The 27,936-nt window shown below is 55.2% G+C and overlaps 2 protein-coding genes and 1 long non-coding RNA gene across 5 annotated transcripts in view; 2 read left to right on the forward strand and 1 right to left on the reverse strand.

Annotated features, from left to right (window-relative positions):
- Window positions 1–5,716, forward strand: part of ARID3B (AT-rich interaction domain 3B) — a 64,040-nt gene extending 58,324 nt beyond the window's left edge. The window contains exons 6-9 of one of the 3 annotated variants that reach the window (XM_017874933.1): window positions 768–1,045; window positions 1,169–1,423; window positions 2,742–2,843; window positions 5,080–5,716. In XM_017874933.1, the coding sequence (XP_017730422.1) occupies window positions 768–1,045; window positions 1,169–1,423; window positions 2,742–2,843; window positions 5,080–5,243 (799 nt within the window). In that variant the 3' untranslated portion in view covers window positions 5,244–5,716. Of the gene's footprint in view, window positions 1–767; window positions 1,424–2,741; window positions 2,844–5,079 lie in introns of all 3 variants that reach the window. The other 2 variants (XM_017874935.1, XM_017874932.1) reach the window with 2 other exon arrangements.
- Window positions 5,717–6,734: 1,018 nt separating this feature from the next.
- Window positions 6,735–7,537, forward strand: LOC108531471 (uncharacterized). Its single transcript, XR_001886168.1, has 2 exons — window positions 6,735–6,850; window positions 7,189–7,537. It is a non-coding gene; the product is annotated as an uncharacterized LOC108531471 (long non-coding RNA).
- A 3,847-nt stretch (window positions 7,538–11,384) lies between these two features.
- LOC108531473 (uncharacterized) lies at window positions 11,385–27,876 on the reverse strand. Its single transcript, XM_017874940.1, has 7 exons — window positions 27,424–27,876; window positions 27,191–27,285; window positions 25,188–25,382; window positions 24,089–24,514; window positions 23,918–24,017; window positions 21,995–22,184; window positions 11,385–12,126 (listed from the first exon to the last, which is right to left on the reverse strand). The coding sequence occupies exons 1-4, from the start codon at window positions 27,483–27,485 to the stop codon at window positions 24,096–24,098; spliced, it is 771 nt and encodes a 256-aa protein (XP_017730429.1). The 5' UTR covers window positions 27,486–27,876; the 3' UTR covers window positions 11,385–12,126; window positions 21,995–22,184; window positions 23,918–24,017; window positions 24,089–24,095.
- Between the last annotated feature and the right edge of the window lie 60 nt (window positions 27,877–27,936).

The following is a 27,936-nucleotide window of genomic DNA, read 5'->3' on the forward strand; positions in this document are numbered from 1 at the left end:
TTCCAGGACATTGTCTTCCAAACAGCATCTCCACCCCAAGTGGCTCCTCTTACCTGACATTCAGCTTACCCAGTGGCAGAGGACCCAGAGAAAGGCAGGCAGGAAGGCCCCCTTGGATTGGTGATCTGGTTTTGTCAGCATTTGAGTTAATCACACGGGTGATGGAAGCGGTGAAACCAATAGTAGCACTGAAGAATGAGGGCCAGAGAGGAGTCTGTTCTTCTGGAACACTCTGGAGTTGTGCTGTGAAGAGTATGCAATGTACAGCTGACATCAGTTAGGTAGCCTGTTGTAGCTACAACCAGAATGGTGAGGTTCCTGGGTAGAGAACTGCTTCTTGGGACCTAAGACACAAAGAATGACAGTGTCTAGGTCCCATGCACAATGGGAAGAATTGCTCCTGTCTGACTAGCCCAGCTCTGAATAAGATCAAGAAGCCAGAAAGCCCTTGTAAAACATGGGCCTAATTTTTCCCAGGGCACTAAAAAAGCACCAAAACAAATGTGAAACACCAACTAAGATGTTATTTATTTCCCCTAATGAATGGTCCTTCAAAGTAGAGCCTATTTAGGATTGAGTGGCAGTTAGAGGAGGCTGGGGCAGAGCATCCAGCCATCCCAGGCTTTTCTGCCAAGTACACCAAGGTTGCAATCCTTTGCCCTAGAGTCCTGGCCAGCAGAGACTGCTTCCAGAGACCCACCAACCTCAACTGGGTGATCTCTGGTGCTGTTTTGGATTATTATTCCTGCTTGCTTCCTTTCCTCCAGGTACATGAAGTATCTGTATGCCTATGAGTGTGAGAAGAAAGCCTTGAGTTCCCCAGCCGAGCTCCAGGCAGCCATTGATGGCAACCGCAGGGAGGGCCGGCGGCCCAGCTACAGCTCCTCCCTCTTTGGCTACTCACCTGCTGCGGCTACTGCTGCTGCCACTGCCCCTGCCCTCCTCTCCCCACCCAAGATCCGCTTTCCCATCCTTGGGCTTGGCTCCAGCAGTGGCAGCAGTACCAGTAGCCCTCGGATATCCCCAGCAGCCACTCTCAGGAAAGGTCAGTGGGGCTCCTGGGGGAGAAGGAAGGGAGGAAGGGATGCCAGTTTCCCTGTGTGCAAGACTGGGGTTTTTTGGGCAAGAGGGTCAATTGTGGATTTTTCCAGCTCCAGTTCTTTTGCAGGTGATGGAGCCCCAGTGACAACAGTGCCTGTGCCAAATCGCCTGGCTGTGCCCGTGACCTTGGCAAACCAGCAGGCTGGTACTCGGACTGCCGCACTGGAGCAGCTGAGGGAGCGGCTGGAGTCAGGGGAGCCTGCTGAGAAGAAGGCGTCGAGGCTGTCCGAGGAGGAGCAGCGCCTGGTGCAGCAGGCCTTCCAGCGCAACTTTTTCACCATGGCACGACAGCTCCCCATGAAGATCAGGATCAACGGCAGGGGTGAGCCAGGCTCAGGGCAGAGCCTTCCGTTACTGGGAAACCCTACGCCCATTCACGCCTCCTGGGACTGCAGGGCAGGGGTGGTGAGGCACAAACTCCTGACCTGGAAGAGGCCCCTCCAGGTTCTGCCTTCTAGGCCCCCAGAAGAGAGGCACTGAGATCTCAGTTCACCAAGCTGAAGTTGTTTAGTAGAGGGGAACCACATGTTGCCTCAGGCGGTGCTCTGTTCTCTAATAAGAGGGAAAAGCAGTTATTCACAGAGGAGGAGCCAGAGGCCCTCAGAGAGCTGCAGCGTTTCCCACCAGCCTTTACTCCAGCACCTCACTGGATGTAGGCAAGAGCAGGGCACCGTCTGTAGGTCGGGGAGGAAGACACCCCATGTTCCTGAGGCTCAGCGAGGGGCCAGGTTGCCCCGGGCTAGACAGTGGGACTCAGGAATATAAAGAGAAGGAGGAAACACAAGTTTGGCAGCATAATTGACATCCTTTCCCTTGCTCTTCACATGTTCTAGTGCCCCACATTCTCTTCCCCAAGCCACACGCCCCTTTTCCCATTCACACACATTCTTTCCCATTCTCGTCCTGATGCTATCTCAAAGCAAACATGAATGAGATGTGTGGGAAGGAGCCAGGTGTGAAGGGAGCTGTACATATTCCCAGGCCGCCCCTCCCTACCCCATTGCCCCTGGGGAGCAGAAAGAAACTGGGAGGTAACAGCTCATCCAGGGCCAGGTGCCCTGCTCCTACACAAAGCAAAGGGCTGTTAGAAAAGACAGCTCACTGGGAAGAATTCTGAGTCTGGGGTGAGCCAGGCAGAGGCCGTGTGTGCCAGCACTTGCAGCCTTCCACAAACGCCAGCTGCCCAGGTGGTCATGGAAGGGAGGGGCTGAGGACATAGACTCCTCTCTTTGAGGGACTCAGTCAAAGGAAAGAAGGGGCAAGGTGGGTCCTCAAAGTTGGGGCTGGGTCTCGTTGATCTCTGATTTCTTGGGCCTGGTGTGTAGTGTAGCTCGGGGTTTGCCCATCACGTGGAAAGTACCAGTGCAGAGCGGTGGGGCCGGGGTCAGCCTCCTTGCCTGCTGTGATTCCTTTGCTCTGGGAGCAGAGGAAATTGAGGAGATGAACTGTGTCAGTGGAAAAAGCCAGCAACAGGAGGTTGGCGAGACTGGGATCTCCTGCCATACCCTACACTCAGGAGAAGGTTACATAGGTGCCTTCTGACAGCGTGAGGCTTTGACCAGGGTGGCCAGGCAGCATCAGAGAGGACAGCAGGAGTGCTGTGGAAGGCTTGACCAGGCCCATTGTCTCCCTGTCCCCAGCAGAAGACAGAGCAGAGGCCTCGGCTGCAGCACTGAACCTGACCACGAGTAGCATTGGGAGCATTAACATGTCCGTGGACATCGATGGCACCACTTACGCAGGTGAGGCCCTGGAGCTCTGGGGGAGGCCCACGTGGCTGCAGCCAGCCCCAGCGCAGCTCTGTGGCTGACCCTGCCTCTTGCCCTCTGTCTGAACACCTCCCACGGTGGCTTCCTTTTTCCTGGTCTCAGAGTTGCAAAGGTCAGGTGGTCCTCTGGACGCGTAGAGACCGTGGATTGTTAACAGGATGGTAGGTCCCTCCCACTTTGGCAGAAACCCTTCACCTAACCCTTTTAGACCAGTGGTTGGCTCGTTAATGGAAGAAGTCAGTCAGTGTCCCACAATCCCCCGGTCTTCTCATGCACAGCCTTTCTCTGACTGTGGTTCAGCTCTTCTCTTCCTTTTGCAGACTGAGACACAGGCAAAGGAACCCCGGTATAGCAGAATCAGCTTACATTGTTAAGCTCCCCGCCCCCCAGTCTTTTATAGTTATCTCTTCCTAAACCTAATTTAGCAACAGTGTTTTGTTGGTTGGTAGATTTCGCACCTTTACAGAGTCTTTCCAAGGATTTAACTTAGTATTCATGACTGGGCATGGTGGCTCATGCCTGTAATCCTTGCACTTTGGGAGGCTAAGGCAAGAGGATCACTTGAGCCTAGGAGTTTGAGACCAACCTGAGCAACATAGCAAAATCCCAAATCTACAAAATACAAAAAAAAAATTAGCCAGGGATGGTGGTGCACATCTGTGGTCCCAGCTACTTGGGAGGATCACTTGAGCCCAGGAGGTCGAGGCTGCAGTGAGCCATGATTGTACCACTGCATTCCAGCCTGAGTGACAAAGCAAGACCTTATCTCAAAAAAAAAAAAAAGAAAGAAAGAAACAACTTAGTATTCATAAAAACAGCAGTCCCTTTCCCATTCCCATTTCATTGGTTTACAGATGAGCTTGGCAACAAGCCCACCTGATACTTGTTAAGCATAGCATTGTCGGGCGCGGTGGCTCACGCCTATAATCCCAGCACTTTGGGAGTCTGAGGCGGGCAGATCATGAAGTCAGGAGATCGAGACCATCCTGGCTAACACACAGTGAAACCCCGTCTCTACTAAAAATACAAAAAATTAGCCAGGCGTGGTGGCGGGCGCCTGTAGTCTCAGCTACCCAGGACCCTGAGGCAGGAGAATGGCATGAACCTGGGAGGTGGAGGTTGCAGTGAGCCGAGACCACGCGACTACACTCCAGCCTGGGTGACAGAGCGAGACTCCATCTCAGGAAAAAAAAAAAAAAAAACGGGCGTGGTGGCCCACCCCTGTAATCCCAGCACTTTGGGAGGCCGAGTCGGGCTTATCACGGGGTCAGTCAGGAGATTGAGACCATCCTGGCTTAACGCGGTGAAACCCCCGTCTCTACTAAAAATAACATAATAATTAGCCGGGCATGGTGGGCCAAAGCCTGTAATCCCAGCACTTTGGGAGGCCAAGACGGGTGGATCACAAGGGCAGAGATCGAGGACCATCCTGGCTAACCCGGTGAACACCCGTCTCTACTAAAAAAACAAAAAACTAGCCGGGCGGGTGGTGGGCGCCTGTAGTCCAGCTACTCAGGAGCTGGGCAGGAGAATGGCGGGAACTCGAAGGCGGAGCTTGCGTGGCTGAAGATCCAGCCACTGCACTCCAGCCTGGGCGGACAGAGCAGAGACTCCGTCCAAAAAAAAAAAAAAAAAAAAGCCAGGCGTGGTGGCGGGGTGCCTGTAGTCCAGCTACTCCGAGGCCTGAGGCAGGAGAAGGTGTGGAACCCGGGAGGTGGAGCTTGCCAGTGAGCTGAGATCACGCCACTGCACTCCGGCCTGGGCGACAGAGCGAAACTCCATCTCACACACACAAAAAAAAATTTTTCTTTTTTCTGTAGAGACAAGGGTCTTCCTTTATTGCCCAGTGTGGTCTCAAACTCCTGGCCTTGAGCTATTCTCCCACCTCAGCCTTCCAAAGTGCTGGGATTATAGTTGTGAGCCACCGCAACTGGACTTGCTGTTCCTCTTTGTGTACTCTGGGTACACCTGTCTCAGAGCATTTATGACATTTTAGCAAAATTACTCTGACAACCTATATGTCCCCCTCCCCAGCCCATCAGTGCTTCAAGTCAGGACAGCGTTTGGATCTTCTCCCATCACCCCCTAACGCAGTGTCTACAGCGGAGTCAGGCACAGGGCTAGGCCAGCAGTGAATACTTACTGAAAGGAGCTGGCCCGCCCCTTCGCTCTTCCTCTGCCCACACTTGCTTCTCTTCCCCCCACCAAGGTGTGCTGTTTGCCCAGAAGCCTGTGGTCCACCTCATCGCGGGGTCTGCTCCCCAGAGCCTCGGCAGCAGCGCCAGCAGCAGCAGCAGCTCTCACTGCTCACCAAGTCCTACCTCATCCCGGGGCACCCCCAGCGCAGAGCCCTCCACCAGCTGGTCCCTCTGATGGGCAGGACCCAGCTTCCCACTTGCCACTCTCCTGTCAAGAGTGAAGGAAGTTGATGCACAGAATTTACCTCATCTCACGGAGCCCACGTCGACGAGCACCATTTGGCCAGACATTGAGAGTTTGGATGTGCCCGTCTGTCCAGGTTCCATTCAGGTCCTGCTGTACTCTGGGGTCAGGGAGAGGCTAGAGGGGCAGGACAGACAGCGTTGTCCAATCAGGGATTGTCCTGGAGAACTGGGTGGGGGTCTGTGGGTGTCCAGCTTCCTCCAGGGTTCCCCAGCCACCTCCCAGCTCGGGGTACAGTGTATTGACAATCTGTCAGCTGACACAGGGCTGGAGGCCCTCCATTTCCCTTCCCCTTTAATTTATTTCCCTGCCCCTGCCTTCTGCCATGACCCCAGGGCCACTAGTCTCTTCCCCTGTTTTAAGTCCCATATGGGGCTGCTAGGAGCCGAGAGCATGCCTTCATGCTTCTCTGCTGAGCATGGGGTGGGGCCCTTCCAGACCACCTTGCCTACTGTTAGGTTCCTGGGGTATGGGTCCCTCAAACGCAAGTCTTGAATCAGTCCTCAGGGTCCCAGATCCCCCTTCTAATGATCTGAAGGAAGAGGCTGTGAGGGCAGTTGAGGGCCAGGGCCCACAGGGCATCTGCTGACGAGAAGGCAGAACCTTGGGGCTGCCCAGCCCTGGCACCTGCTTCACACGGACCCTTCTCTGACCCCCCAAACCTCACGCTCCCCACTTGCCCTCATCGGCCTGCCCTCCCAAGAACAGCCTACTTGTCCTTTCCCCAGCCCTCTTCTGTTTCTTATGGGGCCGTCTTGGCCTCACCATCCCCACATGTGCCGCTGTCAGGTTCATTGAAATACCTCAGATTTGTAATTGTCGATGTTTGAGTCTTCAGGAAGTATTTGCATCTCTGAAATCTTTTTTATATGTGTTTTGCTGACTTTTGTTTTTTTATTTTAAAATTTTTATTGTTGTTGTAGCACCAAAGAAATGAAAACAGATCACCCCCAAAGTCAAGCAAGTGATTGGGTACCCCGGCCCCTCTGGCCCCTCCCTCAAGCCCAGTGAGGAGGCGGGCGGAGGCAGGCAGGGGAGACGACTCAGGGATCGCGGGGGCGGGGAGGTGGAGTGGAGAGGCCCGCTCTCACGCTGGTCGGGCCCTGAAACCACACCAGTTCTGAAGACCGTTTTCTGCCACACCCCCACCCCCAGCTGACCAGGGAGGCAGCAGGACATCTCCCCATCACTCAGCATTCCCAGCTCAGGGCACAGGCAGGCTGGGTCCTTGCTGACCTTGCCAGAGGTTGAGCCACCCCAGGGTATGAGGAGATGAAGAACTCCACAGCTCCTCCTGAACCCTGGGTGGGAGCAGGCAGCTCCTGTGCTGTAAAGAAAAGGCAGTTCTTGCGTGCAGCTCACCTCAGTCGAGGAAGCCCTGGAATGTTCAGCAGAACACCACCATTGGGACATGGGGCTGTGGCAGTGGGAGACACCACACATGGCGTGTGTGTGTGTGGCGGCGCGGCTTGCATTCAGTCCTGTGTAGGAGAGGAAAGGGAATCAAAAGCTTGAGCACAAACAGATACCTCAGCCTGGTAAGCTGCAGCTCTGCTCAACTGCATCTTCTCTCAGCCCTCCACACACGCTCACCCCCACTCCCACATTCACACACACACACACACCCATTTCCCGGGGGCTGACCTCGTCTAGCCTCAGCCTGCAGGGTGTGGGCAGAGAAGGGCATCTGGGACCTGGTGCCAGTGAGGAGCCCAGTTGGCTGGCACTGGGCCCATTTGAAGGTGTCTCAGACATTTGGCCAGTATGTCTTTCTCAGGGGTTTGGTCACAAAGGTTGGACTCTTCCCACCCAGAGGATGCAGGGACAACACACTGTGTCCTTCTGGTCACTGGATCCTCTCGCTTTCCCCAAGCAGCTCGCCTGGCCACACCGTTGGAGTGAACCCTCACTGCCCTCAAGGACAACAGCAGGGTCTCACCCAGAGCGTGATGGGGGGTGCCAGCAGGTACCCCCAGGAGTGGGGCCTTGGCCCAAGCAGAGCTTTCCCTGAAGGTGCCATCAGCCAGGGCAGCTCTGTCCCCTCCCTGCTCCCCATCTTATGTGTATTCTAACCAGAAAAATGTGATAGCACATGGGTAGCCTAGGCAGTGAATAAATACCTCAGATGTCCTCCTGCAGCAAGTGTCTGTATATGTTGTGGTTATTTTCTATCTTACATGTTCTCGAATGTTTATATTTCAATAAACCTCTACCTCTTCACACAAGCAGGTCTCTCTCAGTTGCTTTGAGTGGCCCTTCCACTGAACAGTACTGGGGAGAGGTGAGCTCCTTCAGAGTGAAAGGGGACTGAGTGAACTACTCCTGACCCCTTGATTTCTCCTGAATCTTCTCCCATTCACTCACCCCTTCTTCAAAGGGAAGGCTCACTGAGCTCACTCTCAGCTTACCTTCTGTGTTAGCAGGGTTCCCCTGAGTTAGCATTACCTCATCATCAGAACTGACTCCAGTGATGTCACATCAGTGTCCTGGCAGGCACAGGGCCAGCGGGTCACCTTGATTGAGCCCCTGTTGAGCTCCTGCTGGGTCAGACGATAAGGGAGGACCCACACAGGGTTATCTAGACGGAGATGGATTCTTTTTTTTTTTTTTTTTTTTTTTTTTTTTGAGGCGGAGTCTCGCTCTGTCGCCCGGACTGGAGTGCAGTGGCCGGATCTCAGCTCACTGCAAGCTCCGCCTCCCGGGTTTGCGCCATACTCCCGCCTCAGCCTCCCGAGTAGCTGGGACTACAGGCGCCCGCCACCTCGCCCGGCTAGTTTTTTGTATTTTAGTAGAGACGGGGTTTCACCGGGTTAGCCAGGATGGTCTCGATCTTCTGACCTCGTGATCCGCCCGTCTCGGCCTCCCAAAGTGCTGGGATTACAGGCTTGAGCCACCGCGCCCGGCCAGATGGATTCTTTAGACTACAGCATCACTGGGACTGAACAGCAGGCTACCACTGGTGGGAGACAGAAGCTGCAGCAGCCGCAGAACTTCTGGAAGGCTTCCCATAGGTAGTAACGTTAAAGCTGGAAGAGTCAGAGTTTGCACCTGGAGACGAGCAATTCTTGCAGAGGAATACATGCATGCATACATACATATGAATACATATGGAAATGCAGTGGCATCAAAGGACCTGGCATTGGGGAACTATGGCTGGTGCCTTGGGTCAGTGGGTGGATGGGAGGGGAATTGGGAAAAGCTGGGGCCAGGATTAATGGATTTGGGAGCCATCCTCTGAGAATCAGGATATATTTTCACCAGGGCATGGGCTTAAAAGCTTTTCTAGAAAGGTGATGCCAGGCGACCTGCTGGGCGTGGAACACTGGGGCACTGCCAGTGGAGCTCAGGCCTATCCCCAGAGCCTTTCTCTACCATGATGCACACTCCTCTGGGCGTACCCTGAAGATGTGCAGAGAGGCAGGCCTTGTGTGGACTGGTAATTGCCTCCGCCGTCCATGACAACATACTGACGACACCTGTTTAGGTAACCACGTGAAGTCAGACTACCAGGGTTTCCCATCTGGCATTTTTTATTTTGTGTGTGTGTGTATACATATACATATATACATATACATATATATGTGTGTGTGTGTGTGTGTGTGTGTGTGTGTGGTTTGGTTTTGTTTTTGAGACATTGTCTTGCTGTGTCATGCAGGCTGGAGTGCAGTGGCACAATTATAGCTCACTGCAGCCTCAAACTGGGCTCAGGCGATCCACCCATTTCAGCCTCCCAGATGGCTGGGACTACAGGTGCATGCCACCACGCCTGGCTAATTTTTTCTTAAAAACTTTTTGTAGAGATGTGGTCTTGCCACGCTGCCCAAGCTGGTCTTGAACTCCTAGGCTGAAATGATCCTTCTGCTTCAGCATCCCAAAGTGTTGGGATTACAGGCATGAACCACCACACCCAGCCTCTGGCATTTTGAAATGCTAGAAAAAGAGGGTGACATTGCGACAGTCTTGAGCATCCATTGCTGATTTTTTTTAATCTTGTGAAAAAAAAATATTCTATAGTACTTTACTGGTAACCACTCATTGGTATCACACTTCACACCTTCTGGCTACATGGAAATTAAAAGGACCCATCTAGGAGGGAGCTGAGTGATGAAGAGCAGGACCAGGCCCAGAGGCATTTGAGATGGAAACAGCACGTGGTGGCTGGCGAGGCAGGGATCCTGGGAGAGTTCTGGCAGAAGTGGCATCCAACAGAAATGATGAATCTCTGATCCTTTTCAAATTAACAAAATATTGGAGAATATCTTGGCCTTAAGAAGAATTTCTCAAGCTAGACCCTTCAATTAAATTAAAAGCTGGATTAAATGAGTGGCTGGGCGTGGTGGCTCATGCCTGTAATCCCAGCACTTTGGGAGGTCAACGCGGGAGGATCACTTGATGAGTCTGAAACCAGTCCTGGCAACATAGCGAGACCCTCCTCTCTACAAAACAAAATTTAAAAATTAGCCAGGCATGCTGGTGTGTACCCAGCCCATAATGATTTCTTTTTAATGCTTATTCTTAAGACAAAAGCAAAAAGTAAGAGTTAGGGAGAGGGGGTAGAGTCACAAATAGATGCTTTGTCTAAGACAAAATACAAATGGCTTGACCTCATTCGTGATCAGGGAAATGGGCAAGAAACCACCTCACACTACTGGATAGACACAAAAGTCATACTGTACCAGGTCCTGGCAAGGATGAGCAGCAGCAGGACCTCTCACACTCTTGGGCTAACCAATTTGGAAACCACTTTGGCATTACCTAGTAAAGCTGATCATGCACTTGGCCCTAGGGCCCTGTAATTTTACTCCTACGTTTGTGCCCCAAGAGATGGGCAGGAAGGTTCACACAGCACTGATGAATGCATAGTAAGTTGGCTGTGAAACTACCAATTGAACCTGGTGTGGTGAGGTCTCACAGCTAGGGAGCAGAGGAGCTGGGGCTGTAGTTCAGTGGCTGCAGGGCCCAGAGCCTGTGCCCTGAACACAAGTGCTAAGCCCTCTATACAAGTTGTCTCATTTCATACTCTACCCACAGCTCTATAAGCCAGTTTTTTTTTAATTATGTGTTATAAAATTATAGAGACGAGGTCTCACTGTGTTGCCCAGGCTGGTCTCAAACTCCCAGGCTCAATCGATCTTCTCGTTCCGGCTTCCCAAAATTCTGGAATTACAGGCGTGAGTCACCACGCTCTGCCAAGCTAGTTGTTTTGTTCATTTTTCAGATGAAGAAACTGAGGAACAAAAATGTGCTGGAAGTCGTATATCTAGTGAATGGCAAGGCTGGGGCGGGACTCCAAAGCGGGTGCCTTTTAACCTCTCCCCCAAGTCCTCCCCTTCAGGGAGGGAAAGGGGCGAGGGAGGCAGAGGTTGTCTCCTTCTGCCTCCCTCCAAGAGGAGAGGTGCCTCTCCCTCTTGGGGACAACCGTTGTCCCCAAGATCTCGGCTATGCTACGCTGTGCCCAGCTGAGGATTCCCGGACAGCCTCCAGAAGCTCCTAGAAAAGCTTGCCCGGGCCGGGCGCTGTGGCTCAAGCCTGTAATCCCAGCACTTTGGGAGGCCGAGACGGGCGGATCACGAGGTCGGGAGACCGAGACCACCCTGGCTAACACGGTGAAATCCCGTCTCTACTAAAAAATACAAAAAACTAGCCGGGCGAGGTGGCGGGCGCCTGTAGTCCCAGCTACTCGGGAGGCTGAGGCAGGAGAATGGCGTGAACCCGAGAGGCGGAGCTTGCAGTGAGCTGAGATCCAGCCACTGCACTCCAGCCTGGGCGGACAGAGCGAGACTCCGTCTCAAAAAAAAAAAAAAAAAAAAAAAAAAAAAAGCAAAGCAAAGCAAAGCTTGCCCGGCTACAAGTCACAGGCCCCACCACGCCATTGGCCAGGATTGAGTCACGTGCCCTCCCCAGAGCCAATGGGAGCGAGGGGGCAGGGTGACCCGGAATGACCTTAGACTGTCCGCGCTGCGCGGAGGGAAACCCACTACAGGCTGCGCCTCTCCCCCAGCGAGGGGGTACCCCTGGGTCCCTGGGAAACGGAATCGAGGGTCTTATGGAAGAGAAGGTTTGGAACCACCGCTGGAGGGAAGGGGAGAAGGAAGCAAGCAGGAGTTGCGGGAACAGGAAGGGACTAGGGATAGAAGCCGGGCTTGGAGACAGTGAGGCACGAACCCCGGCAGACAGAGACATACAAGGGGTGCCCATCTCCTCAATGGGCGGGGTGGGCAGGAAAAGAAGCAGAAGCTGGAGCTAGGGTGAGGGTTGCGGGCGGCGAGTATATACCCGGCCTCAGGGAGGGGCTTTTAGGAGGACAGGGGTCTCCTTTGGAGCAGCACCGGGGACGTTTGCTTGGCAAGGTTTCTTTGTGCGAAGTAACCGAAGCCAGTCAGGCCAATGGAGGCAGAGAGGAAAGGGATTTATTATTGGATCCAGGGTGTGCGGAGGAGCCTAAGGGCAGTTGGACCTGTGTTGACGTCCCGAAGGGCCCGGAACCCGGGAAGCTCTGCCCGCGGAGGGTATTCCTTTCCCTCTGAAGACCACCTCAAAGCTCAACTTTACCACCCACGCATGAGACCGCCCTGGGCTGAACTAAAATCTCACCATCCCAATTCGAGTTTCTGGGAATTGTCAGCTCCATTCGCGCTCATTTAAATCCAGTTTTTTTCACGAGGTGAATAACAGGGCAGTTGACAGTTCCCAAGTTTTGTGTGTGCAGTCTTCAGTCCTGGAGGGACTCTTCTGCTCCAAGTCCACCGATCCCAGGAGGGGGTCCGCTGGTCCAGTACAGCTCAGTACCCAGCTCTGGATCCACAAGCTGAGGCTGGAAGGAGTGGTCATGAAGAACTCAGCATGAACGCAGCTGGGTACGAATTCCCAGAGGTGTCCTGTCCCTCCACGGTACCAAGGACCCCTCCTTTGAGAAACTGCTTCACTGGAGGCGCAGATGGAGGGAGGAGTGGGCAACAGAGTTGAGAGGGGTTCCGGGGGCACATGGCTCAGCCAGAGGAAGCAGGCTGGGGAGGGGCATTCAGAATGGCCAGATGACCTCGAGGGGAATGCCAAGCCTCTGCCCACTTTGCCTGTGGCTCCTGAGGATGGTCATGCTGTCAAGCTCAGAACAGTTGAGAAACTACCTTTCTGGGGCAGATTAGGGGACCACCGGGCTTAGTTTGCTGGTTTGCTGTGTGGCCTATGACAAATTCTCTGGGCAGGCAGTCTGTGAAATGGGGACTCTAGTATGATCAGAGACACAAGTGAATGAGAACTCACTTTGAAATGTCTAAAGCGCAGTGCCTAAGGCCTTCCCTGGCAAGACAGGGGGTCCCTGGTAGGCACTGTCCTATGGCATTAGGGCAGTAATTGGGCCAACCAAGCCTATAGGCCCGCAGCATCCCCTATGGTGCTGAGCACTGCCTGCCCAGCTCTACTCTTAGCCACAGGGTCCCCTGGGAAAGTGTCAGGTGGTCTCATCCACCAAGAGTCATACTGACACTGTGCCAACATGGACATTTCAGGCCTGTGGCAGGGAGGGGACAAGGAGTGGTTTCTGCCAGGGAGGCCTCTGACTGCAGTTGCCTATGACAGGCTCCAGGCTTCAGGTCTCATAGAAATCCTGGCCTTGGGGGCTTAAGGCACAGCCAAAGGGGCCTCCCCTCTTCCCAAGTCCTTGCCCAGCCACTGTTGCCTCAGGCCTTTTTTTTTTTTTTTTTTTTTTGAGACAGAGTCTGGCTCCGTCATCTAGGCTGGAGTGCAGTGGTGCGATCTTGGCTCACTGTAAGCTCCGCCTCCTGGGTTCACGCCATTCTCCTGCCTCAGCCACTAGAGTAGCTGGGACTACAGGCGCCCACCACCACGCCTGGCTAATTTTTTGTATTTTTAGTAGAGACGGGGTTTCACCGTGTTCGCCAGGATGGTCTCCATCTCCTGACCTCGTGATCCGCCCGTCTCGGCCTCCCAAAGTGCTGGGATTACAGGCTTGAGCCACCGTGCCCGGCCTTTTTTTTTTGAGACAGAGTCTCACTCTCGCCCAGGCTGGAGTGCAGTGGTGCAATCTTGGCTCACTGCAACCTCCGCCTCCTGGGTTCAAGCGATTCTCCTGCCTCAGTCTCATGAGTAGTTGGGATTACAGGCACGTGCCACCACACCCAGCTAATTTTGTATTTTTTAGTGGAAACAGGGTTTCCCCCATGTTAACCAGGCTGGTCTTGAACTCCTGGCCTCAAGTCATCCACCTGCCTCAGCCTTCCAAAATGCTGGGACTGCAGGTGTGAGCCACCGTGCCCAACTCACTGAGGCCTCTCAATTCAGCCTGTCTATGCCAGGACCCTTCAGCTCACTGGGCAGAGATGCAGGGCCTGACCTCAAGCTCTTGTGCTGCAGTGAGGCTGTGAATCTGCCCCTGGCTGACTCGGCACAGTCTACACTGCCTGGGCACTGCCCCTGGCTTCCAACTTTTCTCAGATGCCCTTCCTTGGGCTCCAGGGCTGTGGCTGGGATCTAGGGGCAGATAAGACAGAGGTTGATACCATGGGGGTGAGAGAGGCAGGGCAGGGGGTAGCTTCCGCTCTGTCCAGAGACAGGGAGGCCAGCTCAGGAATCCATTTAGAACCAGTAAAAGCCTGAGCTGGAAGGGCCTTTCTAGCCTTCTATTTCCCCTCTACAACCTGCAGACGGGAAGGCCATGGGACAGAAAGGAACTGGTCAGAGGTCACTCCCCACCCCATCTAGAGGGTCCCCATATGCTACCTTTCAGGTGCTGTGGAGATGACTGGAGGCTCCTGTCCTCCTGGTGCTGGAGCCCTTGGTGCTCAGACCTGCAGCAGGTCCCACTCCCTGAGGACACAATTCTCAGCTTGAGAGTCAGAACTCTTAGGGTCTCCCAGACCCCATCGGCGGCTCTGACCCTCTTTTATGAAAGCCTCCCCATCCTGGCTAATACGGTGAAACCCCGTCTCTACTAAAAAATACAAAAAACTAGCCGGGCGACGAGGCGGGCGCCTGTAGTCCCAGCTACTCGGGAGGCTGAGACAGGAGAATGGCGTGAACCCGGGAGGCGGAGCTTGCAGTGAGCTGAGAGCCGGCCACTGCACTCCAGCCTGGGCGGCAGAGCAAGACTCCGTCTCAAAAAAAAAAAAAAAAAAAGAAAGCCTCCAAAGAGCAGCTGAGGCAGAGCACAGCATCCCCCACCCTATTGAGCTCCTCATTGCAGGAGCTCAAAGATGATGACCTTGGTCAGAATGAAATGGTATTTAAGCACAAGCCAGTAGCTGTCGCCAGCCTGGGAATGTGCTGTATTGTCTGTCACTGGCAGCTCTGCGTTACATCAAACTATTTCCTGAATATCCCAAGAAGTGCAAACAAAGCCTTGCGGATTGAACACTGCATAAAATAGGCTTTGTGCTGGGCGCCATGGCTCATGCCTGTAATCCCAGCACTTTGGGAGGCCGAGGTGGGCGGATCACCTGAGGTCGGGAGTTTGAGACCAGCCTGACCAACAAGGAGAAACCCCATCGCTATTAAAAATACAAAACTAGGCCGGGCGCGGTGGCTCACGCATGTAATCCCAGCTCTCAGGGAGGCAGAGGTGGGAGGATAGCTTGAGCCCAGGAGTTCGAGACCTGCCTGGGTAATACAGCGAGACCCCGTTCTCCACAAAAAGGAAAAAAAAAAAAAAAAAGACAGAAAAAAAATACAAAACTAGCTAGGCGTGGTGTGCATGCCTGTAATCCCAGCTACTCAGGAGGCTGAGGCAGGAGAATCACTTGAACCCAGAAGACGGAGGTTGCAGCGAGCCAAGACTACACCACTACACTCCAGCCTGGGCAACAAGAGCAAAACTCCATCTCAAAGGAAAAAAAAAAAAAAAAGACTTTGTGACTAAAGCCCATATGCAGCCGCCCCTGGGCACATGTATGTGATTTTATGACTTTGGTACTGACTCAGCCTAACTGGACCCCAGATACAGGAGAAACCAAGGAGGACGGAGAACACAGGCACGCTCCTTGGTGCACTGTGTCCCATGTCATCCTCACATCAATCCCATGTCATAGGTACTGTCCGTGTTCCCATTTTACAGAGAAGGATACTAAGGCTTAGCGAAGACAAGACTTGCTCATGCTCGCCAAGCTTGGGAGTGGTGGAGAGTGAAGTGTAAGACTTCTCGGTTCCACGGCCACTCTCCTTCCATGCATTGCTCCAGGTCCAGGGGCCCAGATGGCCTGATTCCCTGTGCCCCACAGCCTACCCTGCCATACCCCCTCCTGCTGCTGCTTCCCCTGGCTTCCCCTCTTCAGAGAGAAGGCAGACCAGGAGATAGATCAGGCCTCAGGCTGCTGCTCAGTCCCACCCGTCCTAACCCCTGTGGGGATAAGATGGCAGCCTCCACAACATGTCCCTAAATGCCTCTGCCCGCCCGGCCCAGGTTATCAGAGAAGAGGGAGAACTGTGGGGGCTGAGGAGTATCTGGGAGGGAGGGTGGGGTTTCTCCCCCCAGAGCCCCTCAGACGCAGGCACCCTTCACCCTGCGGTCATTGCTTCTCTACCAGCTCCTATTCAGCTGCTGCTGCTGCAGCCTCAGTTTCTCAGGGAGACTCTCCACCAGCTTGGAGGTGGGTGGGGGGAAACAGTGAGTACATTCCAGGCTGAGCCCTTCCCATGGGCAGTGAGGGCTTGGGAGAAACTTGAGTGACAGAGTGTGAGGAAGGGAAGGTCAAGGCCATGGTAGGCACCATGTGGCGGGCACCAGGGATCAGGCATGGGGGAGCCTGTGGGGGCCAGTCAGAAGCACACTGCAGGGGGGCAGCTGCTGAGCACCTGGTCCTGGACAGCCTCCAGGACCCACTGCTGAGCTCTCAGCTGTGAGTCTCAAGCTTCCAGCACACTGCAGACCTTCTCGAGGTCAGTCCGCATCTTAGCCAGCTCTGAACCCATCTGCAAAGAAGTCTGGGATGGAGGAGGGCGGGGCTGCAGCATGTCTTGATCTGGGGCCTCCCCAAGACTTTACTCTCCCTTGGATTCAGAGCTCCAGCCTCACAGGGGCCTTTCTAGGGACTGTGCTTTGCCCCAAAGAGGCCACCATGGCGGTATCAGGTGCAGTGCTGACGGAACAGCACCAGGGGAGGGGGCAAGAGGGCTCACCTTCCCCTCCAAGCTGTGCAGGTGACTGAAGTCCAGAACACTTGCCCTGAACCCCTAATCCTTTACTTCCCTCTTTTACCCTGACTCCCGCAGCACTCCCCATACGGCTAGTACTGCCTAGCCCAGGAGCCCCTGAGGGCAGGCCTCACATCGCCCTCCACCTCCACATCCTTCCCAGGGTCCCCGTACAGGTTCCCTGCACAGGGCTAGGCCCGCAGAGCCTTGCTCCCCAACGCACTTGTTTCATCACATCCATTGCTGAGTCCACCCTGCCAAAGATGCCTAGTCCCCTCTCAGGGCCACGCTGAGGTTGTACAAGGACAGGGCAGCCGGGGTTCCAGGCCTGGGATGAATCTAGGCTGAGTCCTCAGTGCTCAGTGGAGAACCCCCAACCCGATTCATTGGTTCCAACAAGCCAGGCTCCCTACACCATCCCCTGCCCTGCCCGGCCCAGGCCCTGCCTTCACTTCACACGGCCCCTGTCTCAGCTACTCCAGCTCTTGGAAACAAGGGCCCAGTCCACATGGCAATGGGAGATCACACCCAAGTTCTCTGCCTGGGAGGTCCCACTTCCATCCAGCCTGATCTCAGGGAAGGCAACCAGGGCTGCCCCACACTAGCTCTCACCCCTGGAGGGGGCTGTCCCAGCTCCACCCCAGTCTGCCCTTGAGCTCACCCATTGGCCTCTGGTGGAGTCCACACTGCAGACTCCAGTTCCTTGGCAGACCTGGGTCCCACAGCTCCTGGGGTATGAGAGGCAGAAACGCTGCTGGGGTGTGGCAGGGATAGTGGGAACCTGTCCCCTTGCCCCCACCCCGTTCTGTGGATCATTAGCTCCACCAAGGCCACTGGGCAACTCAGCTGGGGCACAGGCACAGTTCTATAGAGCTGGGACGCAGGGACAGTGACCCAGTGAGTAAACTGAACAGGGTCATAGGATTACTGAGTGTCAGAGCTTCCCAGAGTCCCCCAGACACCATACCCAATGTACAGATGGAACCTGAGCCCCAGAGCAGTGAGGGGCTTGGCTAAGGCCACTGGCCAGTTTGTGGCAGAGCTGGGACTGGAATCTCCGTTGGTGTTTGTGGAACCCCTGTCGCTTGACCAGCCAGTGAGGATTCCCAGCAGCTCCACCCACAGGCTGTGGGGCTTGGAGGTGTGTGGGTGGGGCTTGGCTGGCACCCACTCAGGTAAATGCCTGTGTAGTACCCAGGAGAAGCCACAGTGGGCTGGGTGGTGCAGGGGTGAGGTGAGACCCACCTTCCCTTTGCAGAATCTGGAGGCTGGCCTGGGGTCTCTGCTGGGGTCTGCCCTGTGGGAAGAAGGCAGGTGGCTGCCCTCCCTTCAGGCTGGCAGGATTGTCTAGATTCTTTGTGTGTGTGTGTGTGTGTGTGACAGTTTTTGCTCTTTTTTGCCCCGGCTGGAGTGTAATGGCATGATCTCGGCTCACTGCAACCTCCGTCTCCCAGGTTCAAGTGATTCTCCTGCCTCAGCCTCCCAAATAGCTGGGATTACAGGCACTTGCCACCACATCTGGTTAATTTTTTGTATTTTTAGTAGAGACAGGGTTTCACCATGTTGGCCAGGATGGTCTCTTGACCTCGTGATCCACCCACCTCAGCCTCCCAAAGTGCTGGGATTACAGGCATGAGCCACTGTGTCCAGCCAGGATTGTCCAGATCCTTATGTACCTGTCCTTGGGTGGGCAGGCTCAGGCCACCCTGACCTGGGGGCACCCGACCCTCACCCCTAGCAGCTGGTGCTGAGGGTTCTGGTGCCAGTGGCAGCCAAAGTCTTGCTCCTGCCCACAGGCACCCAGCTCAAGCTGGAGGGCAAGGCCCTTTCTGTTCATGGACAGATGGGCCGTAGTAGCCCTGGAGGCCCCACACCCCTGGGCCTGAGCACCCTGGTACTCAGGGCCAGGGTGAGGAGCTTGGGACCCATTAAACACACAGGAAGCTGAGGCCCCATGAGAAGAGCTGTGGCTGTGGCACAGCCCAGGCCTCCACTTTATTGCACAAGTCCCTGACTTCAGGCTTGGGGAGGGCTCTAGGGTCCTCAGGAGGGGTTCTTTGGGGGCCCTGACTGCAGGTGGGGCCACCTCACACCGCCCCAAGCAGCCAGCTCCTGCCTACCTTTCGCCTCTGGATCCCAGCAGCCATCTGGTCATTCTCCCTCTCCAGCGCCTGCATCCTGCTCCTGTGGCTGGCCAGGGAGGGCAGGCTGCATTCCCATCTAGGGGCCTGCTATCCCATCCTCTCATGCCTGCAGAAACCCTCACCCTGGTTCTTGGGTTTGGGCAGGTCCAGCCTGCAGAGGGGAGCAGATCTCCTCCTGGGCCCTGGCCTGCCCTCCCTGGCTGGCATGTGGACTAGGGGCCTGGGGGCTCACTGGGTGGTGCCCACCCAGACTCACAGCAGCTCCTTCAGCACACACTCTGGCCTCTCTGCAGCTGCATGAGGGTCCTGTGGTTACATGATGGGAAAAGCAAGAGGGAGTAGCTGGGGGCCTGAGGTCCCAAGTCACACCCAAACCAAACCACCCAGCCAGGAAGATAGCAGGAAGCAAATTGGAGGCGTTCTGGGTTGAACTGTATCCCCTGCAACAACAAAAAAATATACTGACGTCCCCAGTACCTCCTAATGAGACAGAATCATTACAGAGGTAATCAGACTAAAATGAAGTCAATAGGCTGGGCTTTCATCCAAGGTGACCAGTGTCCTATACCAAGGGGAAATGTGGACACAGGCACACACACAGGGAGATGCCACACAGACATCCCTTGCCCAGGAGGAATGTCAAAGACTGCTGGCAAAGCACCAGAAGCTGGGGGCAAGGCCTACAACAGACCCTCCCTCACAGCCCTCGGGAGGAACCAACCCTGCCGACACCCTGACGTGAACTTCAGTCTCCAGAACCAAGAGACGATGAATGCCTGCCGTTGAAGCTAGCATCTTCAGCACTTTATTACCACAGCCCTAGCAAACTCACAGAGGGTAAGTGGGCTCCAGCCCCATGTGGCCCCAAAAGGACCCTGATTTCGAGCAGAACTTTCTCCTCAAAGCGGCCGCACCGCAGCACCAGGAAGTGTGCAATCAGTGGCTAATGCTTCATGACTGAATACCATGTGTTTTCACATGCTTGTCAAATGTCACCCTCTTAAGCACCCATTCAGGGAGGATAACTGTTATTTTCCCTTTTACAGATAAGGCCCAGAGAGGCAGAGTAACTGCCCAAGGTCACACAGCTAGTATATCGTGGAGTCAAGATTTAAACCCACAATCATAGCCACTAATCTGGGGACAGTGCAGACTACTGAATCCTGGGATTGAAGACAGACTGAGGTAGAGACCCAGAGAGGGTTGGGTGGAGAAGCTTGAGGCTGGGGATGGGACTGGAGGTGGAGCATGCCAGAGGCCCTGGGAGCACTGGGCGCCGAGCCCTCAAACCCCCTGGCCAGCCGGACGTTGATGTAATATGGCTTCATCCAGACCCTATCCAGCTGCTGCCCCATCTCTGAGAGCCTCGCCCTGCTGGAAGTGCGCTGCTAGTCTGGTCCATCAGCCACTCTGCACAGGACCCCTGCCCAGGACCCAGGGTCTGCATTTTAGGCCATCCTCACTGGATAGGCCCAGAGCCCAGGGTCCCCACCTGCCCGCAGAAGGTGAATCCTGGGTTGGTCTTCTAGGGGTCCAGGAAGGGAGCAGAAATGGCCTGGGCAGTCTCTGACGGGCTGGAAGGCCCTACACATGGGGCCCAAATTGGCACTGGCTTATGCATCATGTGCAGGCTAAGTGCATCCGGCTCACCTAGCACCACTTCCTGCTAGGAGATGAATCTGCTGAGGGCCCAGCCCTCTGTCACTCCACTACCTTCTCACTGACACCATCCACTGCAGATCCTCAGACTTGACCAAAGAATATAGCCCATCCAGGCCCTGAGGATCTGTCACTCCACTACCTTCTCACTGACACCATCCACTGCAGGTCCTCAGACTTGACCAAAGAATATAGCCCATCCAGGCCCTGAGGATATATCCTCTGACCCTCAAGGGTCTGGTTTGAGAAATAGACACACACACACACACACACAAAAAAAAAACCCTGAGATTTTCTTCTGTACAAATATATAATGGCAGACTCTACTTCTGATTTTAGGAACAGCCCCCTCTGAGCACAGCTGTGTACCTGTTTGAGATACACTGATTTAGACCAACTCAGCCTTTTCTGAGGCCCAAGGCCAGCTAAACTTTCTCTCCTTTTCCTTCCATTGTGATCAGCAGATCAGCTCGGTCGGGGTCTTGTGGCAGAGTGTGGATCCCACCCGGGGTCCTTAGAACACTACTTCCCTATGGCTCCCAGGCACCTCATTGCAATCATAATGGCTAATGTCTGTATCTCTCTCTGTGCCTGTGTGTGTGCATATCTGGGGGTGTCTGCACATGTCTGATGTGTATCTTGGGGGGGTGTACGTACATGCATGTCTGTGTGTCTGTCTGCCCATGCACACATACACTTGCCCAGGAGACTTACAGATGCTGGCCAGGAGAAGGCAGCCACCAAGCTGGAGTTGAGTCAGATGGACAGGAGCTGGGACATCTAAACCCTAGATGTGGCCCCTGTCCCATGTCCATAGTAACCCTTGCACCCACTGTCGTCCTCATTTGGATCAGGGACTATTTACAACACTCCTCACCTGTCTCTCTGGGTGTATGCGCATGCAGTTTCCTCTTGCTGAAATGCCCTTCATTCCCTCTCTCCTCCTGGAAAATGCCTGTCTATCCTGTGTGACGGTTCAGAGGCTCAGAAACCCTTCTCTGGGAGGGACTCTCCTATTTGCCACCCCTTAACCAACTCCCATTGTGCCTCTTCCCTCATTTGGCACATTAAATTATCATTGCTTACAAAATAGGCACAGTGGCTTGTGCCTGTAGTCTCAGCACTTTGGGAGGCCAAGGTGGGAGAACTGCTTGAGGTCAGGAGTTCGAGACCAGCCTGGGCAATGTAGTAAGACCTCCATCTCTACAAATAAAAACAAAAACAAACTTAGCCAGGCATGGTGATGCGTGCCTGCAGTCCCAGCTACCTGAGGCAGGAGGATCGCTTGAGTCCAGGAGTTCGAGGCTGCAGTGAGCTATGATTGTACCACTGCACTTCAGTCTGGGTGACAGAGACTGTGATGCAATCAATCAATCAATTATAAATCAACCAATAATAAATAAATAATTGCTTGCTCAATTACCGGGTACCCCCAAACCATAAGCTGTTGAGGACAAGGAGTGATCTGATTTGACATTGCTTCTGCACACAGAAGAGGGCCAGGCATGTAGCAGATGCTCAATAAATGCATGCTGAACACATGGATGGAGAATGATGAGGCATGATGAGGAAGAGCCAGAAAATGGGAAGGAAGTATAGGATCACGATGGGGGCATCCTAAGGAGCGGGTAAGACATTAGTTGGTTTGTATGGGAAAGACTGGGCAGTGGGGAAGACAATGGGGAGAACAGGGTTGTGGGGGGTGGAGAAGAAGGAGAGACAGAGAGTGCCCACCTGGGGAGGCCAGGTCCCACTCTGCCTCTGGAGTCTCTGCAGTTCCTCCTCTTTAAATTTCAGGGCAACTGCCACCTGGTGCCAGCGTGTCCTACAGTACTCAGCCATCTCCTCACGAAGCCTGGGATGTGATTCTTGTGCTTCTAGCTGTTTCCTGAGCGGCACTGGTACCTCCGGGACCTGGAGTGTACTGGAAGAAATGGGGCAGTCCAGGTATAGCATGGACCCCAGATCACCCCCACCCCACTCCCTTTCAATGATTATTATGTCTTATGAGCTAGGGCGGGGAGTGGGGCAGACATGCCTCTTTCATGGCTCCCTGAACACACAGAACCCTCTGTACTGGGCACTTCTACTCTCAAGCACCCTGACTTGCACCCAGCAGCTAAGGTCATCTCACCCCCACCTCCCACCTGCCCCTGGGCCAGCAGGAGGGGCTTGGCCATGTGTAGGGGAGACAGGACTTCTTGAAGCTGAAAGATTTCCCACAACATAAGAGTCAGAATGTGAAAACCAGGAGCGCTGATACCTGGGGAAGGAAGACTGGCTCCGGTCAAGTGATTCCGGGTTTAGGGCTCTGGGCCATTCCCCCTCAGCCAGCTGGTGACAGAGGCTGGCCCACCGCCTGCTGAGAGGGCCATCTCACCCATGGTGAGAACAGAGCACCCACCCCAGCCTGGCTTGGACAGTCTGAGGATGGGCCCAAGCAGCCACCTACCAGGCCTCTTGGCCCGGGGTCACACCCACTACTGCTAGCAGCACCACCTTCTCCCGAAGTAGCCAGGTGCGCTCTGCCTCCAGGGCCTGCACACAACCCCCCAACACCATCTGCTCTCCCTACAGATGCTGCAAATGCTCCAAGCAGGCCCCCAGTTGCTGGGAGCTCCGGCCCAGCTCTTCTGAGAGTCTCTTGTTCACCTGAGGAGACCTCTACCCCACCCAGTTGTGGCTCAGCCTCCACCAGGGTTGTGGGGCTACAGCCTTTACCCATACAGCCCCTTCTTCTCCTCAGAGGCCCCAAACTCCACTTCATCTGGGTCTCAGCCCTTCCAGGAGGCCTCTCTGACCACCCTAGCCTGCAGTCTCCTCTACACTCCAGGGGATGACTCTGGACCAGCGCCTGGCTGCACACTAGCAGGGGGGCCAGTTATGTGAGGATGAGGATGGTGCTCTCTGGAGTCTGTGTGGACGCGCTGCTAGAATCTGTCTCTTCTTGTCATTCTCCTTTCCTCTGTGCCCCCAGATCCCCTCGCCCTACATTGAAATCCCCCAGGAATGGGGCCCAGGCTCCCTTGCCTCTGCCCCCTGGTACAGATGGGCATGGCCTGGATCAGCTAATGCCCAGATTCCCTTTCCTGTGGGGCTGCCCCTGCCAGCTGTCTTGACCAACCTCAGTGAGCATCAGTAACTGTTCCTACAGATGGACTGTGTCCTGGGCCTGGGCAGGGGTCTCAGCTGCTGGCATGGAGACTCTGTCTGGGTCCCAAAGCTCCTGGGCCCTGCCTCCATCCTAGCTCTGCTCTTGGATCTGCAGGCCTGGCACCAGCATCTCCTGTGGATACACTTGGTCCAGAATCCTGGGGTCTCCTTCCAGCTTCCAGACCACACTGGGATAGTCTAGGCAGACCCTTGATGCCTAAGGGCATGTTGTGGCAGGGTCCTGGCCCCAACTCAAGTTATGACTCTGAACAAGCTCTCCTCTGCCCTCTGGTCTCAGTTTCCCATCTGAACCAGGAGGGAAGTCACTGAATGATCCCAGGGTATTCCCAAATGTTGGAAAAGGATCCCTCTCTGGGCTGGACTAAGCCCCTGTGCTGCCCTCCTTCTCCAGATAATGCTCCAATAACGAGGACCAGAGAATAAAGTGTAGGGCAGGGTCAAAGGTATGGCAGGGCCAGTGCTCAGGGCCTGCCATGCACCCACTTGGGGTATCCCCGGGCTGGGCTCTGGGCCAAGAGGCTGTTGGGTCATCTGGTCCAAATGCCGCTGGGCCTTTTCCACTTCTGTCTGCAGCAGCAGGATCCTGTGGGTAGAAGAGACTGTCTGCCTGTTCCCTGCCACCCCACCCCTCCCCCACAGCCCAGCCCTACTCACTTGTCTTCTATGTCCTGGTCTGGCCTCCTCCACTCAGCCTGTCCCTGGGATCCCTGCCTTTGGTGCCTCTCCTGCTCCAGGCAGGCCAGGGAGCACTCCACTTGCTGGGAGGAGACTGAGTGGGAGGGTCAAAGGCGGCACAGAGCCTCGGATAGGTAGGCCTAGCTTCCCTGCCTCCCACCAGGCAGGGCAGTGTCTGCAGCCTCTGATAATGCAGGCGGACTGGCAGCCAACAGCCCAGCTGAGAGCCCAGCATGGACCCGTGCCCTGGGGCCCTGAGGGGCTGCTTTTGGCTGTTATCTATCACGACACGCTCCAGCTGTGCATCCTCTGCCTCCAGCTGGGTCCGAGATACACTGCCTCTCCAGCTACTCTCCAGCTGCTGACGGGTTTCAGGGTGGAGGCCAGCAGAACTGCTGTGGCATGCTAAAGGGCGGGCAGACATGAGGTTGTCAACTAGGTCCCAAGGGTCCCCCAGGCCTAGTAAGGGAGGAGTGGCTCCAGGAGGGCCAGCTGTGAGCTAAGACACGGAGTCACTGAAGGCTTGGGTAACTGGGCCATCACACGGTGTCTTTCCTACCCTCACACGAGGTAGAGATGCTGGTAATCTTCCCAAGAACCCTCAGCCTGCACAGCCATCTCCCCCTCTCTGGGGATCGCCTGTTTCACTTGGGGAGATGGCGCTTCTAAGGAAGCTCTTCAGTCTATGGAGCTAAAACCAGCCCCTCCCTCCCTCAGATTCTCCCTGGGGGGCCTCAGATTCTCCCTGAAGGGGGGCCTCCCTGGCCCTTCCTTCACCTCCAGTGGTGTCCCTAGCCACCCCGAACATATGCCTCCCAGGCAACACCCTGCACCCTTCCAGGGGTACCATTCAGAGACATCTCTGTTCAACACCGCAGCCTTGCTGGGGACTCCATTTCCCTTCCTCTGGGTGCCCCAGACCCCGGCAAGCCTCCCTGAGAATATGGCACCAGATGTGGACACCAGCTCTGTGCATTCTGGAGCTTTCAGCCTGCTAAGGGGATGTTGGTAGCTCAGCGGACCTCCTTTCAGCTACAGAAAGCCCAGGAAGAAGGAGTGGGGGAAGACAGGGCCTCACTTGCTGCTTTAGGACCAGCTGAGTCCCAGCTCATGCTCTCGCCTCTGCAGCACAAGGGCTTGCTCCGATAGGGCCTCCAGCACTGCTCGAAGATGGCTGGCCAGCTCGGCCCTTTGCCGCCTGCTTTCTGCCAGCTCCTCCCACAGGTCCTTCTCTGACTGCCTCCAGTCCTGCTCAGGGGCCCTGTTGGAGCACCTGCCAGGGAGAGAGGAGCCAGACTTCAGCCCGGGGCCAAGGGAGCTGCCATGCCCAACTTCCCTATGCTCACCTGCACCCTTCAGTGGGGCTTTGTGGGCAGACATGGTCCAATGCCCCAAGGAAATAGGAGCTCTGGAGACAGCGGGCAGGGCTGGGCATCAAGTCCATAGGCTCTGCCTCAGTGGGCCCTGAGAGCAGGACAGATCAGGGGCAGTCCTGGCTTCCCAAAGCACCAGGCTCTAAGGTGCTTCCCAAAGCACCAGACTCAGAATTGAGGCCCCGTGGCTGAGCACGCACTAAAACCCTTCAACCCTGATCCTCTGGCCCGAAAGTCTCCTGGTGATTGGAACTTCACTAAACACCAGCCTCAACTCCACTAAAGAGTTCTCAATTCCCTGTGGTTTCCATGAGCTGTAGGTGCTGCCAGGGGTGGCCACTTGCTACATAAACACAAACCCCATTATCCTCACAGCAGCAGGTCTGGGGAGGTGCAGCAGGCACTCCTGAAGGGAAGCCAGTATCCAAGTTTGGCAGGGAGTCCCGTGAGGAGCTGCAATTCCCACCCAACACTGTCTGCACCAGAGCCCCATTCCCCCTTCCAGTGTGGGAGTCTGGAAATGGCAGGGAAGCATTTGGGGGACCCCACAGTTTAGCTATGATGTGGGTGTCAGAGCCTTTAAGTCAAGTCACTGCTCAGGTACCTCTCTGGCTTCCATAGCTTCAGCTGTAAGATGGAGGCCCTGACGGATCTCTCACCCACCAGCTTGGTGAGGGAGGTCAGAGGGTAGACAGGGGCTGTTCTGCCAGTGTTGCCATCCCTACACCCCTCACCATCACCCTCTTCACCTCTAGGGTCTGGGCCCAAGTCCACTGCGTCCCGACTCCCAACCCTGGGCATGAGGCACCCTGCCCAGGCTCTGAAAGTGCACAGGAGTTGTCTTCACCTAACAGTGGGTACACCTGGCACCTCTACCACCCCCACCCTGACCTCCCCACACCTCACATTCCCAGGACTTCTCCACTCAGGATGGCACCATTGCCCACCAGGGCTTCTCCCCACTGGACAGCTTGACTCTCCTCTCCCCTTACTCCAGGCCCAGGCTCCTGCAGCCCCCTCCAAAATTGCCTCCCCTCCAAAATATCACTGCCACACAAGGCTTCTCTAAGGTGGACCATGAAGACTGGCCCTGCCCCCACCTCCCATACTGGGCACAGTTCCCACAATGCCACTCTGCCTGGGCGCTGTCTTGCCAGTCAGTAGTGACGGGTTTTCCATGGCAGCCCCCTGCCCTTAGTGAGAACCTGAGCTGTGCCCAGCTTGGTCTGGGAGGGACTCATGGTCCACAGAATGGAGTGCACATGCAGGCCAGATTGTCCTCAGCAGGGGGCAGGCCAGGGCAGCCCCAGGAAGGCTTTCCAGGGAGGTGACCCTGGGGGCAAGGCTCAGAGGTGAATCAACTGCCTCCAGAGAAGTCAAAGTCAGATGAGGCAGACAGAGGAAGAGTAAGGACAACAGGACAAGGAGGGCATCAGAGCAGCTCGGCCTGGCAGGCAGTGAGCTGAGCCCTAAGCTCAGTGGAAGTGGAGGTGGGGGCAAAAGGGAGACCAAGAGGAGTGAGAGGAGCTGTGGGGTCTGGGAGGATGCAGGGCAGCGGCACCTCCCCAGGTGCCCTTGAGATATGCTGCAGTCCTCAACTCCACAGAGGCTGAGGACTGAGACGGGAGCTTGGGCCTGAGGGGCAGTGGAGGTGCAGCAAGCCTCTTCTAGGGTGGGGATGGGAGAGGAGGAGTTACCCAAACCTCACCTGGGGGCACATCTTTCTCCAAGTGTCTGAAAGCTGTGAAAACCACAGAAGAATGAAACTCTAAGGGTAGAATGCCAGGCAGGATGGCCTCCAGGCTGCAAAGTGTGGAGAGGGAGAGAGCTGGGAGATGGCTTCTTTTCCACCTCAGAAAAAGAGAGTTGCTTTGTGACTGGGAGGCAGGGACTCCTGGATTCTTAATGGTAGGCAGTTTGGTAGGAAGGTGACTAACTTACCCCATTAGAGCCTGGAGCTCAGGGCAGGGCTTGGGGATAGGAGCTTCTCTGAGAACATCCATCCCTCAGGGCTGGTATCCTGGAGCCATGGAAACTCAGGACACTAAGTGGTGGGAGGAGGAGACACCACAGAGTCCTCCCACCTCATCTGAGCTGATGAAACCCCGAGATGGAACCTGGCTAGTGTGGCTGAGGCCATGGGGACCAGGCAGGAATGGCATCTCAGATGGCCTGGGATTGTTCAAAATCTTTAGCTTTTGAGGTAGCACTAAGCGCGGCAGGACCTCAGCAGCTGATCTGGGTCACCCACTGTACACTGAAGCGGCTCCTGACTTTCTTTTTTGAGATGGAGTTTCGCTGTTTTGCCCAGGCCGCAGTGAAGTGGCCTGATCTCGACTCACTGCAATCTCTGCGTCCCGGGTTCAAGTGATTCTCCCACCTCAGCCTCCCCAGCAGCTGGGACTACAGGCGCGTACCACCACGTCCAGCTAATTTTTGTATTTTTAGCAGAGA

Source organism: Rhinopithecus bieti, unplaced genomic scaffold (assembly GCF_001698545.2).
Source record: "Rhinopithecus bieti isolate Rb0 unplaced genomic scaffold, ASM169854v2 scaffold_9693, whole genome shotgun sequence".
Lineage (NCBI taxonomy): Eukaryota > Metazoa > Chordata > Mammalia > Primates > Cercopithecidae > Rhinopithecus > Rhinopithecus bieti.